The sequence below is a fragment of the Acomys minous genome (assembly GCF_964271855.1).
Source record: "Acomys minous genome assembly, chromosome: 2".
In the NCBI taxonomy this organism is placed as follows: Eukaryota; Metazoa; Chordata; class Mammalia; order Rodentia; family Muridae; genus Acomys; species Acomys minous.
Window position 1 is genome coordinate 136,536,418 of NC_140484.1, and position 18,228 is coordinate 136,554,645.

At 38.9% G+C, this 18,228-nt stretch overlaps 3 protein-coding genes across 3 annotated transcripts; 2 read left to right on the top strand and 1 right to left on the bottom strand.

Annotated features, from left to right (window-relative positions):
* Positions 1-279: 279 nt before the first annotated feature.
* On the top strand, positions 280-1,221 carry LOC311581299 (olfactory receptor 52E5; the record flags this gene model as incomplete). The annotated part of the gene is made up of 1 exon (XM_084753402.1): positions 280-1,221. The coding sequence occupies one exon, from the start codon at positions 280-282 to the stop codon at positions 1,219-1,221; it is 942 nt and encodes a 313-aa protein (XP_084609528.1).
* Positions 1,222-9,564: 8,343 nt separating this feature from the next.
* Positions 9,565-10,512, top strand: LOC311581185 (olfactory receptor 56A3; the record flags this gene model as incomplete). The annotated part of the gene is made up of 1 exon (XM_084753215.1): positions 9,565-10,512. The coding sequence occupies one exon, from the start codon at positions 9,565-9,567 to the stop codon at positions 10,510-10,512; it is 948 nt and encodes a 315-aa protein (XP_084609341.1).
* A 4,798-nt stretch (positions 10,513-15,310) lies between these two features.
* On the bottom strand, positions 15,311-16,015 carry LOC311578625 (olfactory receptor 56A4-like; the record flags this gene model as incomplete). The annotated part of the gene is made up of 1 exon (XM_084748593.1): positions 15,311-16,015. The coding sequence occupies one exon, from the start codon at positions 16,013-16,015 to the stop codon at positions 15,311-15,313; it is 705 nt and encodes a 234-aa protein (XP_084604719.1).
* Positions 16,016-18,228: the final 2,213 nt, after the last annotated feature.

Here is an 18,228-nt window from a genome sequence, read left to right on the forward strand (position 1 = left end):
TTCTTCCTTAAAGACTGAAGAGATAAAAGACAGAATCACATGTTTGTTGTCAAATTGAAAGGTGTTCTACACCGTTTCCTATACATGTGAAGCAATTTTTTTTCAATGCTGAATATCTCCTGTTCCCTCCGTAGGTCTCATGTGCTGCATTATGGAATTAAAGAATGGGTTTTCTGCTTCAGAAAGAATTGCACAACATACTATGAAAGAAGCTAAGGACGCTCAGTGCAAGCCAGAAAACTGCAAGAAATGCATCTGTGATCAGTTCACACCACTAACATGCTTCATTCCAACAGGACACAGTTCCACCCTTCCTCCTTCCTCCTGATAGGGATCCCAGGGCTGGAAAACGTGCACCTGTGGATCGGCTTTCCCTTCTTTGCGGTGTATCTAATAGCTGTCTTGGGGAATATCATCATCTTGTTTGTGATCCAGACTGAACGCAGCCTCCACCAACCCATGTACTACTTCCTGGCCATGCTGGCATGCACTGATTTGGGCTTGTCCACAGCAACCATCCCCAAGATGCTGGGCATTTTCTGGTTCAATCTCAAGGAGATTGCATTTGGGGCCTGCATCACACAGATGTATACCATCCACATATGCACTGGCCTAGAATCTGTGGTTCTGACAGTTATGGCCATAGATCGCTATATCGCTATATGTAACCCACTGAGGTACAGCATGATCCTCACCAACAAGGTGATAGCGACGCTGGGTGTCGTCATCATAGTCAGGACTTTGGTGTTTGTGACTCCATTTATATTTCTCATCTTGAGGTTGCCTTTCTGTGGTGTCCGGGTTGTCCCCCATACCTACTGTGAACACATGGGTTTGGCAAAGCTAGCATGTGCCAGCATCAGGGTCAATATTATTTACGGATTAGTTGCTTTCTCAGTGGGGTACATTGACCTATCTGTGATTGGATTTTCCTACATCCGTATTCTTCAAGCAGTCTTTCGCCTTCCGTCCTGGGATGCCAGGCTTAAGGCACTGAGCACATGTGGCTCCCATGTCAGTGTCATGTTGGCCTTTTACCTGCCAGCTCTCTTCTCATTCATGACACACCGTTTTGGCCACAGTATCCCTCACTACATCCACATACTTCTCGCCAATCTGTATGTAGTCGTTCCTCCTGCTTTGAACCCTGTTATCTACGGAGTCAGGACAAAACAGATAAGGGAGAGAGTGCTAAGAATGCTTAACCCTAAACTCCACTGAAATCTAGTTCCAAGATCTTCCATAGCAGTTCAATAATGACATAATGATACCCAGTCAGAAGTAAACATTAGAGACACTTTTTGTTTAATTTCCACAGGACAGTAAGTGATCAGAATAACGATAAGTTTCAAAAGATTTTGCTCACCTCCCCTCACTGTCACCATAAAGGCCAACCCCATTACATAGCCCTCAATGGTTCATATAAGTTAGTATACACCATCAGAAGATATTAAATAAAGATTTCAAAATCTTATATCTACTCCAATCTATTAAAGGTAGAACAAAACCTTTTGTTTAAACCCAGGTCAGGAGAAAACACCTAGAGGGAGAAAAGAGAATTGGGAAAAGTTGGTGCCCACTAATGACTTTGAGTGACATATTCCCACATAAAGTTTCTATGTAGACACATGTCAGAACCAGTTATAGTGATAAAAATGGCATAGAGTATTATCAAAACCAAGAATATACGGGTAAATGATGAACTGAATGTCATAAAACATACATTCAATTAATCTCAGATTCTGTTCCCTTCTGGAAGTTTGACCTAAAAATTACAATAAAGCTCTTTGAAGGTGGGTGTGACTACTTGAAATCTCAGTTTCTGCGACACTGAGTCAGAAGGAGTGGAACACATCTGGGCCCATCTTGAGCTAAATAGGATGAGTGTGTTCCAGGTCAGTCTAAACTACATAATGAGCTCCTGCCTAATAAAATCTATGAAAAGAAAGGAAGGAAGGAAGAAGGAAAGGAGAGAGGGAGGGAGGGAGGCAGGAAGGGGGAGGAGAGAGAGAGAGAGAGAGAGAGAGAGAGAGAGAGAGAGAGAGAGAGAGAGAGAGGCTACAAAGAAACAAACAAAAGCCTAGAATAACCTTTTTGAGCTTCAATGTTTCTATCCATAAAATGTTTTAAAAATTAATATGATACTGTGATCTCAAAACAATATGAAAATATTTGCATCCTGTTGAACTTTAAAATATTTGGAATCTTGCATGTTTAACATCAGTTTTTCTTCATGTATGTAGATTTGTTCCTTTGATCATATTTTTATTTCTTCTTTGAAATTTTTATGAATATGTACAATGTACCTTAATCATATTCATCTTTTCATCTGTTACTCTTCCACTCCAGCATATCTCCTCTCCAAATTCATGTTCTCTTTAGTTTTCTTGTGGGTTTTTATTTGTTTGTTTGTTTTTGTTTCTTTGGTTTTTTTTTTTTTTTTAGAGGCAAAGTTTCCCTGTGTAGCCTTGGATGTCTTGGACTCATTTTGTAGACCAGGCTGGCCTTGAACTCAGAGATCCATCTGCCTCTACCTCCTGAGTGAGAGGATTAAAGGTAGACATTTTCACTCACTGAGTTCAATCAATGCTGCCCAAATGCATATTGATGAGGAGTCATCCTCTAGGATGTGGGCAACCTACTAGAGGCTTCACCCCGAGGAAAAATGACTCTCCCTACCCAGGCAATCATGAATTGACAATAGAAGTTCCGCTACTGGTTGGACTTCACCAGGTCCTCCCACATCCTTGTTGGAATTTTTTTAATGGCTTGATCTTAGGCAAGTCTTCTACAGGCAACAGCCATGTCTCATCCAAAATCATCCCATAGCACTCTAGCCTACCCTCTGGCTCTTACACTCTTTCTGTTACCTATTTTGTGATGCTCTATGAAATATAGGAACATAAAAGAACTGCAGGTTAACATAGATGGCCAACCCATACTTGAAGGGAGTCTGCCCAGCTTGAGTGAGGAAAGCATGTCCTTGGGCACACTTGCCCTTCTCTCCCATTCCCTCTGCCTTGATAAAACTATTAGATTGCATACCTAAAGATAGCCACCAAGGTCTAACTTTGGACACGTCCTCTTCCTGAGGCTGACTACCAAGGTCAGCTATCAAAATACTGAAGTTCAGCAACCAAAAGCCCCTTTGACTCACCTAATTAATATGCCCAGTTAAAATTAAACACCTATCCTTACATGAGGTTTTCACTTGTACTTTATAAACCTCCATTTTTCTATGTGCAACCTCTATCTTCTCCTTATCCAGGAGACAAATCTTCCTTCCCCTTCTCCCTTGTTCCCTTCTCCTTTCCCCTCATCCTTTATCTCCTGTCTTTATCTCTTATTTCTTGTCCTCCATCCCTCTAAGGAAAATAAATCTCCTTTGTGCTGAGAACTTGGTCAATGAAGTCCTGAGCTGATATATTTCCTTTCAGCACTTAGAATACTTATGGGTCTCTGTTTTCATCATTACCCAGTGCAAGTAAAAAAACCTCTACAGACCTAATAGGCTGTTGCCAGACAGTTGTGGTAGGAGGATACCCCCATCAGAGGTCTAGGGGAGAGGAATAGGCAGACGGTTGAGGGATAGTGGGAGTGGAAGATAAGGGGGAGGGGATAACAATCGGAATGCAATGTGAACATATATATATATATATATATATATATATATATATATATATATATATATATATATGGGAGAATAAGAGAGAGTAATGAATACCTATGTCAAAAGCAGAAATGAACACTAACTTTAGTGAGAATAGTGACTCTACTTTGGGTATCATGGGTTACAAGGACCTAAGAGAAGCACTCAATAATGTAAAATCATACTGTGCTCCTGATTCTCCAACTTCTTCAGAGCCAGCAAGATTGTATTTCTCCAGGGAAGAAAAGGGATCTGAACTCTAATATACCATTTCCTTTCTATGAGACAGAGTGCATAACTGTTTCTCCCTGCTAGAGGGAACTACCTTCATCCAGTAAGTCTGACCGCATAGAAAAATGAAAGCATCAAGCCATCTCCATGATACCCGTGGGACTATAGCTAGGCATGCACCCGGAAAAATTGTAAGGATGGCATTTGGAGTAGACCTTGAAGGGAAATTTGACAAAATCCTGGGATAGAGTATGAGTAAAAGGCAAGGGGAATATTGTACCAATCTTAAGCTACACTCATGTACTCTTTGGGGGAGGCCGTGGATCATACAAAAGGATTCAAATATCTGAACAGGCTTAGCAGACAGCGGATCTCTTGAGACGCTTTCATTGAGTGCTTATGAGAGTATAATGCAGAATGTAGATTTGAAATAGAAAGAAGACTCCTAATTTCTCCCACTCTTCTTTCATCTGGTTGATCATCATTGATTAGAAACCTTCATACTGTAACACTTAACTTCCTTTCTCATATTCTAGAAGTATCAACCCAGCGCTCTCTCTCTCTCTCTCTCTCTCCCTCTCTCTGTCTGTCTCTGTCTCTCTGTCTCTCTCTTTCTCATACACACACACACACACACACACACACACACACACACACACACACATTGCACAACTTTAGTCCTTTCTATTCTCATTTCAGTTTCTTTTTTTTTCTAATTTCAGGAGGGAAGGAGGGAGGGAGGGAAGGAGGGAAGGATGATGGGAACAGCATGCGGGATTTGGAAGAATAATTTAAATATTAAAATAACATTTTAAAATATTTAATTCATATTTAAACAAACACTTCTCTTTAAACATTCAAAATTACTTACTGAAAATCATTTTGTACCAGAAAATGAAACCCTGAGATAAACAAGTTTTGGCCCCCTTACTCAAAGAAAGCACAATCTAGTGGCTAAGGCAGAAACTTGAAAAAAAATCAAGTATATTTCAATGCAATAAATGTTAGATTAAATCAAATCAATAAGACACTTTGGAAGCCCTAAGATAACTGGATGTCATTTCTCTAGAATGTGCCAGAAAACTAACCACAAAGAGTGGTATGACATATATTGGGTAATACAGGAGGGTATACCAGAAAATTATATTCTATAGGCTGCCAGTTTGTCCTATTGTTGGTTCACAGAAGCTTTTCAGTTTCATGAGGTTCAGTTTATTAACTGTTGATCTTAGTGCCTGAGCTGTTGGTGTTAGGTTCAGGAAGCTGTCTTCTGTGCCAATGCTTTTAAAGCTATTCACCACTTTCTCTACTATATTTAGTGTATCTGGTTTTATGTTGAGGTATTTGATCCACTTGGACTTGAGCTTTGTACAGGGTGATAAATATGGATCTATTTCCATTTTTCTACATGCTGACATCCAGTTGGACCAGCACCATTTATTGAAGATGTTTTCTTTTTCCAATTGTATAGTTTTGGCTTCATTGTCAAAAATCAAGTGTCCATGTGTCCAAGTGTGTGAGTTTATTTCTGCATCTTAGATTTGATTCCATTGGCCACCTGTCTTTTTCTGTGACAGTACCATGCAGTTGTAATTGCTTAGTAGCACAGCTTGAAATCAGAGATGGTGATATCTCCAGAAGTTCTTTTATTGTACATGATTGTTTTAGCTATACTGGTTTTATGATTTTCCGTATGAAGTTAAGAATTGATCTTTTAAGAGGTCTGTAAAGATATGCAGCCTTAAAAGAGTTCCCTTCTGGTAAACAGAGGCAGATAGGTCTGCAGGAGTAGCACATCTGTGGAGTCCCTGATTAAAGGGTGACTTAAAAGTTTAGAAGCATTAATATGGCTACATTTGACAAACCAGAGCTTTGGGAGAGAAATGAATACATTGAGAAAGAATTCTGAAAGTTTGCAGAGAACTTAGCTCCTGTAAAAGTGTGTTTGTATGGAAAATGCACAATCTCAGGGAAGAGAGGCAAAGACTATGGATGAGAGTACCCAACCTGATACCTATCTGCTACAGCCAGAAAGGAAGACAATGCTCAGGTCTTAGGAGATGTTCAAGAGTCTTTCTCAGTAATAAAGCATGAATAAGAGTAGTCATAGATTAAGAGTTGTTCTAGCAGCTAGATGTGGTGGTAACACCTTTAACCCCAGCACCCAGGGAGACAGAGGCAGGTGGTTCTCAGTGAGTTCCAGGACACCCTGGACTACAAAGTGAGTCCAAGACAGCCAAGGCAATACAGATAAACCCTGTCTCAAAACAAATCAACAAAAGTCTCACATGATAGATAACAAAAGGTAGCAGATAAAAAATTATAAAATAAAACCCAAAATATATTTAGAAAAGTAACTGGTTAATTGAAAATTAAAGATTTTTACTTCATGAAATTAAAATGTTTCCACTAAGTAATTAGCAGCTTGCACTAAAACCTTCTCAGTGAGATTTTGGTTATTATTTCTCTTGCATTTTTATGATAACAGTTCTACGACAATACTTCTGATAGGTTAACTTTATTTCATTCAGGTTAGACACTGTATCCATCTGACAGGCACATGCAGGAAGCCCACACAAACTGAGTCTGTGTACTCCATAGAAGGCATCAGGTAAATATGTGAAGCGAATCCTGAGGACATACAAATGTGTGTGTACAAGCCCTATACCCAGGAGATTGACTTAGTCCATGTAGGGCAGATGGCCAATATAGGGCTGAATTACTAGGGCACATTCCATTCTTAATGAGAGAAAATATTTTTTCCTGCCTGTCTGCTTGTGTCTCCCATAGGGATCTTCTGAGATACAAAGAACATAAATTAAGAAGATCACAGCAGGGTTCTACCTGTATAACTACACGGGCCAATTCTGGAACTAGCCAGCACTCCTAGCATCCATGGTTCCAGACCCCACAATTCAACCTCCTTGTAAGTGATTCTGAGTTGAGGGCACAAAAGGGCACCAGGACTTATCAGATACCTAATGCTTTGGACCTGTGCTTTCTTTTTCTGGCTTAGGTCTTTTGCTTACTTATAGGAATTAAGAAGCATGTGTGAGGAACTGGCTCTGATTTCTCTCTCTCTCTCTTTCTCTCTCTCTCTCTCTCTCTCTCTCTCTCTCTCTCTCTCTCTCTCCTTTCTCTCTTCCTCCCTAAAGATTCCTACTGGAGTCAGAAATGGAAAAACTAAACAGTACATCACATAGAGCTTAAGTAGAGTGATGTGTAGTTTTCAGCTATGACTACAGAAACTCAGAGATCTGGAGGAAGAATATATTTTAAGTGGATTATTGCATGGCAAGTTATTTTGGTACAGGGATCATCATGGGTAAAGGCAGAAGTTGTGATTGGGTATTCGGGGGAAGATAATTCAGTCAGTTTTAGCAAAAGTTAAAATGTCTGAAAGTGATAGCTCCAAAACTGGAAAATCATGCAAAAGAAGCCAAGAGTTACCCCTATTCTGTGCACTCAATAATGTCTAAGGTAACAACTGAACAGACTCCTTACAATTCTGTCTGAACTGCAAGAAGCCAGAACAATACTGTCACTTCCAAGAACAATGCTTCTTTAGTTTTGATCAGTAGCCTTGTCAGCCTAGAGAAAGGCTCTAGTTGCAAGGTCTCTGTTTTTGTATTTGGTCCTCAGCATCCTAGGATTCCTCATCATGTCCCTGTCCAGAACCAGAGACATTAGATCTCAGTGTCAGCCTTAACATTCTCATGGGCAACCAAGACTAAGAGATGCAAAGGATATGTTCTAAGGTGTTTAACTTCTGATGCTTCATAGACAATTCCATAATTGTTGAGTAGATACCCTAATTGAAGACAGTGCATTGAAGGGAGAGGAAAAATGGAAGCTTGAATAAGAGGGAAAGAGATTAAATGATAATATATCATCTTCAAATATTTTATCTAATGATGAGAATCGTTACATTAAAGCTCTGTGGGACACAAAACGTACTGCTTCCTCTAGACTCCTGCATCAACCCTCATGCATCAGTCCACAGAACTTCTATTTGATGGGAGCCTCCAGAGGTAACTCAAAGTTCTCCCTACATTCAATAGAAAAGCCCATCGGTTTTTTCTAGAATACTTTCTTATTACACAAGGGAAAGTTTTTTGGTCACAAAGAGATCAGAGGCTACACTCTGTGAGGAGTAAAACTAAGATTGTCCAAGAAACTAGTCAGAAGATAAACAAGCAATAAATAATAACACCTTAAAGAGGAATATAGCAACAATAGGGGTATTTTTCATTAGGTAGAAGTTGTGTTGCTGTGGATAAAAGAAAAGCTAAGAGGGATTAGGTCAATTATCACAAATCATAGATTTAGCAGGTACTTGATTTATACCTCAAATTCACAAGTAGATGTATTGAAATAGAGAATAGGTGGGCCTTATAATACCTCATCAGATGCTGCTATCTCCTGGACAGACTTACTTGCAGTAGGTTGACTTGAAAGACCCTGCAATAACACAACTCACCAAGCTACAGTGCTCTTTGAAGTCCTCACAGTTTGGGGGAAGGGAAATACACATTAAAATATTTGATATCTTTGAAAGTGCTGTTTCATACTATTTATATTTTTTCTCCTACTTCTACCCAATATGAGACTTAGTCTTCTCTAAATAATTTGCTATTTTCGGAAGGCAGCTATACTCACCACTGTATGACCAACTCACTCTATGTTCCCATTCTTATCAAGGATAACTCATTTCTTATCACTATAATCCCACTGAGAAATTAGAGTTTTACTGCCTTATAAGTAAAGATAGTTTGTTTTCCATTTTGTGACTTAATGGCTAAAAGAATTCTAAAGGCAAATCCTAAATGAGAAGTACTTAAAGCAATATGGAGGTTGGAAATATGTATCTGGATCGTTCAAGGTAGAAAGGAACAGGAACAGGGATGGAAAGCTTTGACAAATGAACCCCATCACTCTCACACCCATGCCATCAAGTCATGAGAGCTTTAATGTTGTGTAGTTTCATCTACTGCTCTCCTGTAGCATTTCAGCTACTTACAGTGCTTTCCTTAGGACCAGAAGTTAGGACTGCTAAAAGCATGATGATCTCAGAAACAGAATGAGGACCAACTATTTGATGAGGTATATTCTCAACAAATAAAAATTACTTCTGAGACAAAAGAATTGACTCTTCATTATAGAGTTGATAAAATATATAAGTAAAGAAAAACAAGTACAAATGAAAGGCTCTAGTGCTGCGGGGACTAAAGACATTTATCTGAGTCTGGTTTGTGACAAGCTCTGCCCATTATTTTGTTACATTGAGTAGTTTAATTGGATGATAGATGACTGAGCATTTCAGAGAAAATGGGGAGAAAAATATATGCAAGACATTTAGGCTCACCTGCACATGATTATTAATTTCCTAAGTAGTTTTCTCGGTTTTACTTTCTGTCAAGATGCACCAACTCTTTTGAAGATACCATCAAATGTATAGATAAATCCTACTACTTTGGCTCTCTGCATGGTTAAGGTGATAGTAGTGTCCCAGTACCAAGATACTAGAGATAAACAGATGCATTCCCTTGACCTGCATAACTGGCTATATTTGTGTCCAAATAAAGCAACTTGCTCTAACTTCATATGTTCAGGATTGGAACCTAATTGTCTAAATCCTACTTTTACAGCTCATAAAAGAAAGTTGTAGGATGGCATGACAAAATATGACAGCATACAAGAACGACACTTTCTCAGTTGGAGTTTCAGGCTTCCTCCTAAATTGTTTTGTCAGGTCTCCCACCTGGCAGCTCTGGCTCTCCCTGCCACTCAGCCTCCTCTTCCTCCTGGCCATGGGGGCCAATGCTGTTCTTCTGATCACTATCCGGATGGAAGCCTCTCTGCATGAACCCATGTACTACCTGCTCAGCCTGCTATCCATGGTAGACATTATACTCTGCCTGACTGTCATCCCCAAAGTATTAGCCATCTTCTGGTTTGATCTCAAGCCCATTAGTTTTTCTGCCTGCTTCCTCCAGATGTATATCATGAACAGCTTTCTTGCTATGGAATCTTGCACATTTATGATCATGGCCTTTGATCGCTATGTAGCCATCTGCCATCCATTGAGATATCCATCCATCATCACTGACCAATTTGTAGTCAAGGCTGCTGCATTCATTTTGATCAGGAACGTCCTTATTCCTTTGCCCATCCCTATTCTTTCAGCACGACTCCATTACTGTAGAAGAAATGTCATCGAGAATTGCATTTGTGCCAACATGTCTGTCTCTAGACTCTCCTGTGATGATGTCACAGTCAATCGCATTTATCAGTTTGCTATAGGCTGGACTCTGCTGGGATCAGACCTCATCCTCATCTTTCTCTCGTATACATTCATACTAAGAGCTGTGCTGAGACTCAAGGCAGAGGGTGCTGTAGCCAAAGCTCTGAGCACATGTGGCTCTCACTTCATCCTTATCCTATTCTTTAGCACCATTCTTTTGGTCTTCATCCTAACACATGTAGCTAAGAGGAAGGTCTCTCCAGATGTGCCTGTCTTGCTCAATGTCCTCCACCATGTCATCCCTGCAGCCCTTAATCCCATTGTTTATGGTGTGAGAACCCAAGAGATCAAGCAAGGAATCAAGAGATTACTCAAGAAGGAGTGGTAAACAGCCCAACTGCGTCTCTGCATCCTTAGTGTGTGATGACTTATTATGTTGATAGAAAACTAATGAAACAGAAAATTCCAATGAGGAAAACAAGTGCTAACTCAGAAGAAAACCAAAAACAAAACAAAACAAAATAAAAACAACATTTCTAACTCTGCCCTTCCTCTTAAAATACTCAATATACCATGGAACAAAAATATTCTATGCCTCATCCAGCTGTAGTGATTCCTTCCTTAATCTCAGCACCTTTGGGAGAGAGGCAGTTGGATCTCCAAATCCTGTACCAGCCTTGGTTACAGAGTGGTTTCCAGGATGGCCAGAGGTCTTACACAGAGAAACACTGTCTTTAAACAAAATTAGACAAAACATCGGATATCTCCTCCTTTGTATTGTTTCTGGTATGTATTATTCTATTTTATCTAAAATTGGATGATCCAGAATGGTATATGCTGCACTAGAATCACTTCCATCTGCTTCCAGAGTGATAATCTGCACATTTGCTTCTATTGTGACTGTAAACATTGGTGGCCCCAATTGGAACGCATTCTCATAGATAATATTAATCTAGTTGTACAATGAGTTTGTGAACAGAGCACAGCATTTTAATTGTCAGCTCTGAATGATGGAAAGTGGCTGGAACACAGTAGCAAGTCGACTTTGTTCATGTTTATGCAGGCCAACATTTTTCTCCCATCTTCCTTTGTGCTTTCAAGCAAAGCTTCTTGGTCATTAGCCAAAGCTCTCAAAAGACAGAGCTCTTTGAAGAACTGACACAGAATGTCGTACATCCTTCTGGATTTATGAGAAGAAATCATCATTACATCAAGCATCTTCCTTTATGACTTTACACTATTGCTGTGCTTGGAACTTCAGTACCATGTGATGTATGTATAGTGTTCTGTTTATGTGTGTACATGTAAGACTCAGGAATGACATTAAAATATACTACAATCCATTACTAGCTTGGAAAATCTTCTCAAAGAGTGGGGGGTTTTTTTTGGAATTCGGAAGTCTTATTAGAGATTAGAAGTACAAAGATGTATGGAAATTTGCAGTTATTCAGAAATGTATATGGTATTTAGGTAAATTAAAAAACAATCCAGACCCCAGGAATATTGAAGGATTGTTAAAAAGAATAAAAGGAATCTTGAGAGGTTGCTTTTATTCTCTTCTGCAGAGAAACACCTAGAAAAAAATGAGTTACTTATACATGCAAAAATAATGTAAGATATTTGAGGTTCTAACTCTTCATTAAAGGCTTTGCACAACTATAAACGACATATGTAGCTTGGAATGAATAAGGAGTGTCAGGCAGCTTCAGAATCTTTGTCCAGTGCATGAGGCAGTAAATCAATTGTTTCAAAAGCACTTGCAGTCCTAGAGGTCTACAAAATGACTGACCCTCTTAAAAGAGGGATCACTCACACTAAAGAGCCTCATCCATATTTCTCTTTAAGCATGAGAAAGGACACTTGCCCTGTTGTTTCTTCAGTGACAATTGAAAGAAGAAAAGAGAACATTTCCAGATACAGATCAATATTAAAGTGAGCCTAAGAAGTGTTTGTACATATACATCATTTAATGACCCATTTGCATCCTACTACTGAAAGCAAGTGCATATCTCAGCTTGATGAAACAAGTATTAACGAACATTTCAGTTTTGGCTTGCAAAAAGCTTTGGTGTTATCCTTTTTATAATTGTCATTCTGAATCGAGTGAAAAGGAATCTGAAAAAACATCTAGCTTAGCTATGAGGTGAGATGATATTAATTTTATTAGAGAATTAGGTTCAAAATAGGCATTCTCACATATTAATATTTGTAAGAGTGAGATTTCTGTTAGATATACCAGCCTATGTAGTAATAATGAGTATATTATATGAATAAGATATTGATATAATTTTAGGTGCAATTATGATTTATGCTTAAAGAGACATAAATACAATCATATTTCCAATCTGTGCAAACTGCAAAGCTGTGATCATCCTGAGGACCACAGGAAAAAGCTCAATATTGAGTTGTTTTGTTTTTCTACAGGATGTGAACAAAATTGATGAGACACATAAAGTGTTTATACAATCAAACAATGAGATATTTCATATCAGGAGAAGTGACCCAGATTTAGGGAATAATACATCATGAAAATACAACTGACAACAAATGTTAGCATGGATGTGCTGAAACGGAACCCTTATACATTGTGGGTGGGAGGGTAGACTAGAGCAGATACTTTGGAAATCAGTCTGAAGGATACACACACAAAAAAAAAATCCTAGAAATAGAACTGCCATACACAGCTGTACCTACAGTAACCTATATCCTACTGGATACTCATACAGCCATTTCCATTACTGCTCTAGTCACAGTTATTGAACCTGTTATGATCCTGAAGACCACAGGACAAAATTCAATGTTGTTACTATACAAGATATGAGCAAAATTGACCAAATATGTAAGGCTATACCCTATACAATCAATTAATGAGATATTTCATAACAGGAAAAGTGACCCACACTTGAGAAATTGTTCTGCTTGTAGAATTACATGCATTTTTGTTTGGGGTTAGAAGGCAGGAATGCATTATTGGGATTTAAATAGTATTTTCCTAGAATGAAAGTGACACTATTCCTATCAACAATGTAGTGGCATGTTTATCTAAGCACAGAAGGAGGCCTCAGCATTTCAGAGGCAAATATTTGTCTATTAAAAACTATACTAGCAGACTCAGAAGCAAATATCTCCTCATCTTATTGATTCTCTGCAAATCTTGTAACTCATGCCTTCAATTTTCATGCTTCCTGGTTCAAGTGACTTGTCATCATTTTTCACCTAGAGTATTAAAAGAAGCCCTCTTGGTTCCTCCAATCCTATTCATATGCCTAAAGTCCTTTTGAAAGTGTCCCTTAATCACTCTCCTATTACTTTTGAGACCCACGTTAAATGTAAAGATTGAGAAACACACAGAAGGTGATAAATTTATATTTAATGCCAGCATAGTTGACAGATCATGGTCAAAAACAGTCATAATGAAGAACATAACAGATTCTTAAAGGTTGGAGTAGCATATATTCATAGAGAGGTGTGCGAGTAAACATTGTAATATTCTGAAGTTGTAAGTTCAAGACCAGACCTCACAGGAATCATTTCCCCCAGCACAATGGACACTGATATCCTGCACCCTCCTAGTTCCAGCCCTGGATGAATCTGTTCCTTTTATTCATCTGAGTTAGACAGCTTCCTGAACAACATTGTAGAAAACTTCTGATCCAGTTTGGATCACCATTGAAATCTCCTATTAAGCCTGGATTCTCTCAACATTTAGAAACTGAACCACAAATGCAATCACTAGATTGCTTAATCATTCTCTCCAATTCCTGGGGGGGCCACTCCAAAGTATTATGTGCCCCAATTGAACCTGAAGAAACCTTAAGAAATGATGCCCCATTCCCTCAAAGGGGGGGGTGTGGTTGCATAGGTTGCTGTATGCTTGCCTGATCTACAAATGCTTATTCTCATCAAGAGGTGGTCATAAGTCATTATTGGTCTTATACAGAGAAAAAATAGGGGAAACATAGGAACGTCTCTCTTTGCCTTTATTTTGCATATGTAGCCAAGGAGATGGGAGCTGAAAAGAAAGAAAGGGAGATTTAGGAACACAGAGGGAGGATAGAACAAAAGCTAGATGACGAACCTTCTCCTTAACTCAAGGCATTAATTGCTACTTAAAATGAAGGTTACATCTAAGTCATTGCTATAGAATTTAATATATTGATACAAAACACAGGCATGTCAAATAACTGACAGATTTTAACACAAGAATATATATCAAAAGTCTAACAGATAGATATGACTCTATCAATATATGAGGTAAAATAGTTGAATAAGGTCTTCAAAATCCTCAGAGACATACAGAATATGGCATTTAAACTTGTTCTCACAATCCTAAATTTCTTCAACAAGACAAATTAACTCCTGACAACACCCAGCTGACCTCAAAGAAGATGATGAGCATCAAAGAGCCTCCTTATGGACATGGCTTCAAAGGTGGCAAAATAACCACTAGTCAAAACGTCCTTGTTCCACCACTAACAGAATCTGCCTAAAAATGGGCAACTTAGATGCAGGCAGAGCCAACAGCCGTACTCTGCCAAGTCAGGGTAGGCAAGTCTTCAATAGTTTCTGCCCTGCAAACAAGTCTGGCAGAAATATTAGGCCAGAAAGCAGAAGATGAGGCTCCAACGTTATAAAGTATATTGGGTGACTGGTCAGGCAGTAAACTGTCTTAAGTCAATTTGTACATTTTGGAAACTGATAACCTACACTGCTGATTCACCCAGAAATTTAAGTTTTGTTCCTTCTCAAGTCTCTCAGGGGCATTGAAGACAAGATATTATAGTTCTATGACCAAGTCTACCTGGTTAGGGGACAAGATCATTTTAGATCAAGGTAAGAAGCTAAGTTATTAGAGTTTAGATAAGATAGACATTGAATCTCATTGGGAAATCTAGACCCAACAAGACAGGAAAAACACTTACTTCAAACGTGATGAATGCAGATGGCCAAGTCACTATGAATGTGACATATATAGAACTCATGATTGTCACATGGTTCTCCCTGCTGTATGTGGTTTGTTTTATATATGTGTAATAAAATAAAAGTTTCTTTTAAAAAAAAAAAGAAAGAAAGCAGGAGCATAGGCATCATGTTTTGTCCATTGTAGCATCCTCATCAAACCTACAATAAAATATGCCCAGAGTTTCACAAGCCCCTCCACAAAGTCCTTCAATGGGTCTTGTATTTCAGAACTTGAATAGTTTGATGATGCCCTGCTTGATTTCCTGGGTCCGTACTCCATACACAATGGGGTTGAGGGCAGGGGGGATGAGATGATGCAGCACATTGAGGAGAATCGGTATCTCAGAAGGAATCTTCTTTCCAGCCTTGTTTGTGAAGATGAAGACTAGCAACAGCGTGTAGAAGAAAAGTATGAGGATGAGATGTGAACCACAAGTGCTCATGGCCTTGGTGACTGCGCCTCCCGACTGCTGACACATAACAACCCTCAAGATGAAGCAGTAAGACAGCAAGATGAGCACCAGATCGGAACCTAGCAGACACCAAACACTCACAAATTGATAGAGCTTATTTAGCCAGATATCCCCGCAGGAAAGCTTTGCTACAGAAATATTGGCACATATGCAGTTCTCGACCACATTGTTGGCACAGTAATTGAGTCTCGCAGCCAGAATTGGAGTGGGCAGGGTAGCTAGAAGATTTCGGAAAACAATAAAAATGGCTGCATTAATGACAAACTGTTCTGTGATGATGGATGGGTAGCGCAGGGGATGGCAGATGGCCACATAGCGATCATAGGCCATGACCAGAAAGGTAGAGGATTCCATAGGAAGGAAGGTATTCATGATGAACATCTGCAGGAAGCAGCCCACAAAGCTGATGGGTTTCATGTTGAACCAGAAGATAAGCAGGACCTGCAAAATTATCATTCTCGTAAACTCTGTGCATTCATTATCATTCTAAAACACTTAGCGCTAGGAAATTCATCAGGTTTATGATTTTAAAAAATCCAAATCCTAAAGCCACTAGGAAGGTAACCTATTTTGAAATACTCTCTATGTCTGTGTTCATTCACAGCATTGGTTCTCAACCTTCCTACTGCTGCAACCCTTTTCACACAGTTCTCATGTTGTGGTTACACCCAAGATTAAGATTATTTTCCTTGCAAATCAGGAAGTTTGTGTTGTGCTTTGTGATTACATTCCTCTTTTTGTAGATTTCAGAGAAATTATCCTCTTGAAGTGACTAGTCATTACTCAGAATTGGAAGAAAATTATTTCTTTCTGTTACTAAAACATTTCCTATAATGAGGTAAATTATTCATGATGAATAATTAAACATTAATAAGTATGCAAAAAAGATTATTTTCCTTGCTACTTATATATATAGTTACACTTATAACTATAATTTTGCTAGACTTATACATTGTAATGTAAATGTGTGATGTACAGAATAATAAATAATAAGCAACTTGCACTAAAACCTTCTCAGTGATATTTTGGTTATTATTTCTTTTGCATTTTTAGGATAACAGTTCTATGACTACAGTTGTGATACGTTAGCTTTATTTCATTCAGGTTAGACAATGTATCCATCTGACAGGCATATGTAGGAAGCCCACACAAACTGAGTCTGTGTACTCCATAGAAGACACCAGGTAAATATGTGAAGCTAATTATGAGCACATACAAATGTGTGTGTACAAACCCTCTACTAAGGAGATGTACTTAGTCCTCGGACAACAGATGGCCAATATAGGGCTTAATTACCAGGGCACATTCCATTTTTGATGAGAGAAAATTTTTTTCCTGCCTGTCTGCTTGTGTCTCCCAGAGGGATCTTCTGAGATACAAAGAACATAAATTGAGAAGATCACAGCAGGTAATATCACTGAGGTTCTACCTGTATAAGTACACTGGCCAAATCTGGAACTAGCCAGCACTCCTAGCATCCATGGATCCAGAACCCACATTTCAACTTCCTAGTAAGTGATTCTGAGTTGAGGCTGCCAAAGGGCACCAGGACTTACAAGATACCTAACGCTTTGGACCTGTGCTTTCTTTTTCTGGCTTAGGTCTTTTGCTTACTTATAGGAATTAAGAAGCATGTGTGAGGAACTGGCTCTGATCTCTCTCTCTCTCTCTCTCTCTCTCTCTCTCTCTCTCTCTCTCTCTCTCTCTCTCTCTCTCTCTCTCTCTCTCTCTCCTTTCTCCTACTGGAGTCAGAAATGGAAAAACTAAACAGTACATCACATAGAGCTTAAGTAGAGTGATGTGTAGTTTTCAGCTATGACTACAGAAACTCAGAGATCTGGAGGAAGAATATATTTTAAGTGGATTATTGCATGGCAAGTTATTTTGGTCCAGGGGTCATCATGGGTAAAGACAGAAGTTGTGATTGGGTATTGGAGGAAGATAATTCAGTCAGTTTTAGCAAAAGTTAAACTGTCTAAAAGTGATAGCTTCAAAACTAGAAAATCATGCAAAGAAGCCAAGAGTTACCCCTATTCTGTGCACTCAATAATGTCTAAGATAACAACTGAACAGATTCCTTACAATTCTGTCTGAACTGCAGGAAGCCAGAACAATACTGTCACTTCCAATAACAATGCTTCTTTAGTTTTGATCAGTAGCCTTGTCAGCCTAGAGAAAGGCTCTAGCTGCAAGGTCTCTGTTTTTGGATTTGGTCCTCAGCGTCCTAAAATTCCTCATCATGTCCCTGTCCAGAACCAGAGACATCAGATCTCAGTGTCAGCCTTGAAATTCTCATGGGCAACCAAGACTAAGAGATGCAACAGATATGTTCTAAGGTGTTTAACTTCTGATGCTTCATAGACAATTCATAATTGTTGAGTGGATATCCTAATTGAAGACAGTGCATTGAAGGGGGAGGAAAAATGGAAGCTTGAATAAGAGGGAAAGAGATTAAATGATAATATATCATCTTCAAATATTTTATCTAATGATGAGAATCGTTACATTAAAGCTCTGTGGGACACAAAACGTACTGCTTCCTCTAGACTCCTGCATCAACCCTCATGCATCAGTCTGCAGAACTATTTGATGGGAGCCTCCAGAGGTAACTCAAAGTTCTCCCTACATTCAATAGAAAACCCCATCGGTTTTTTCTAGAATACTTTCTT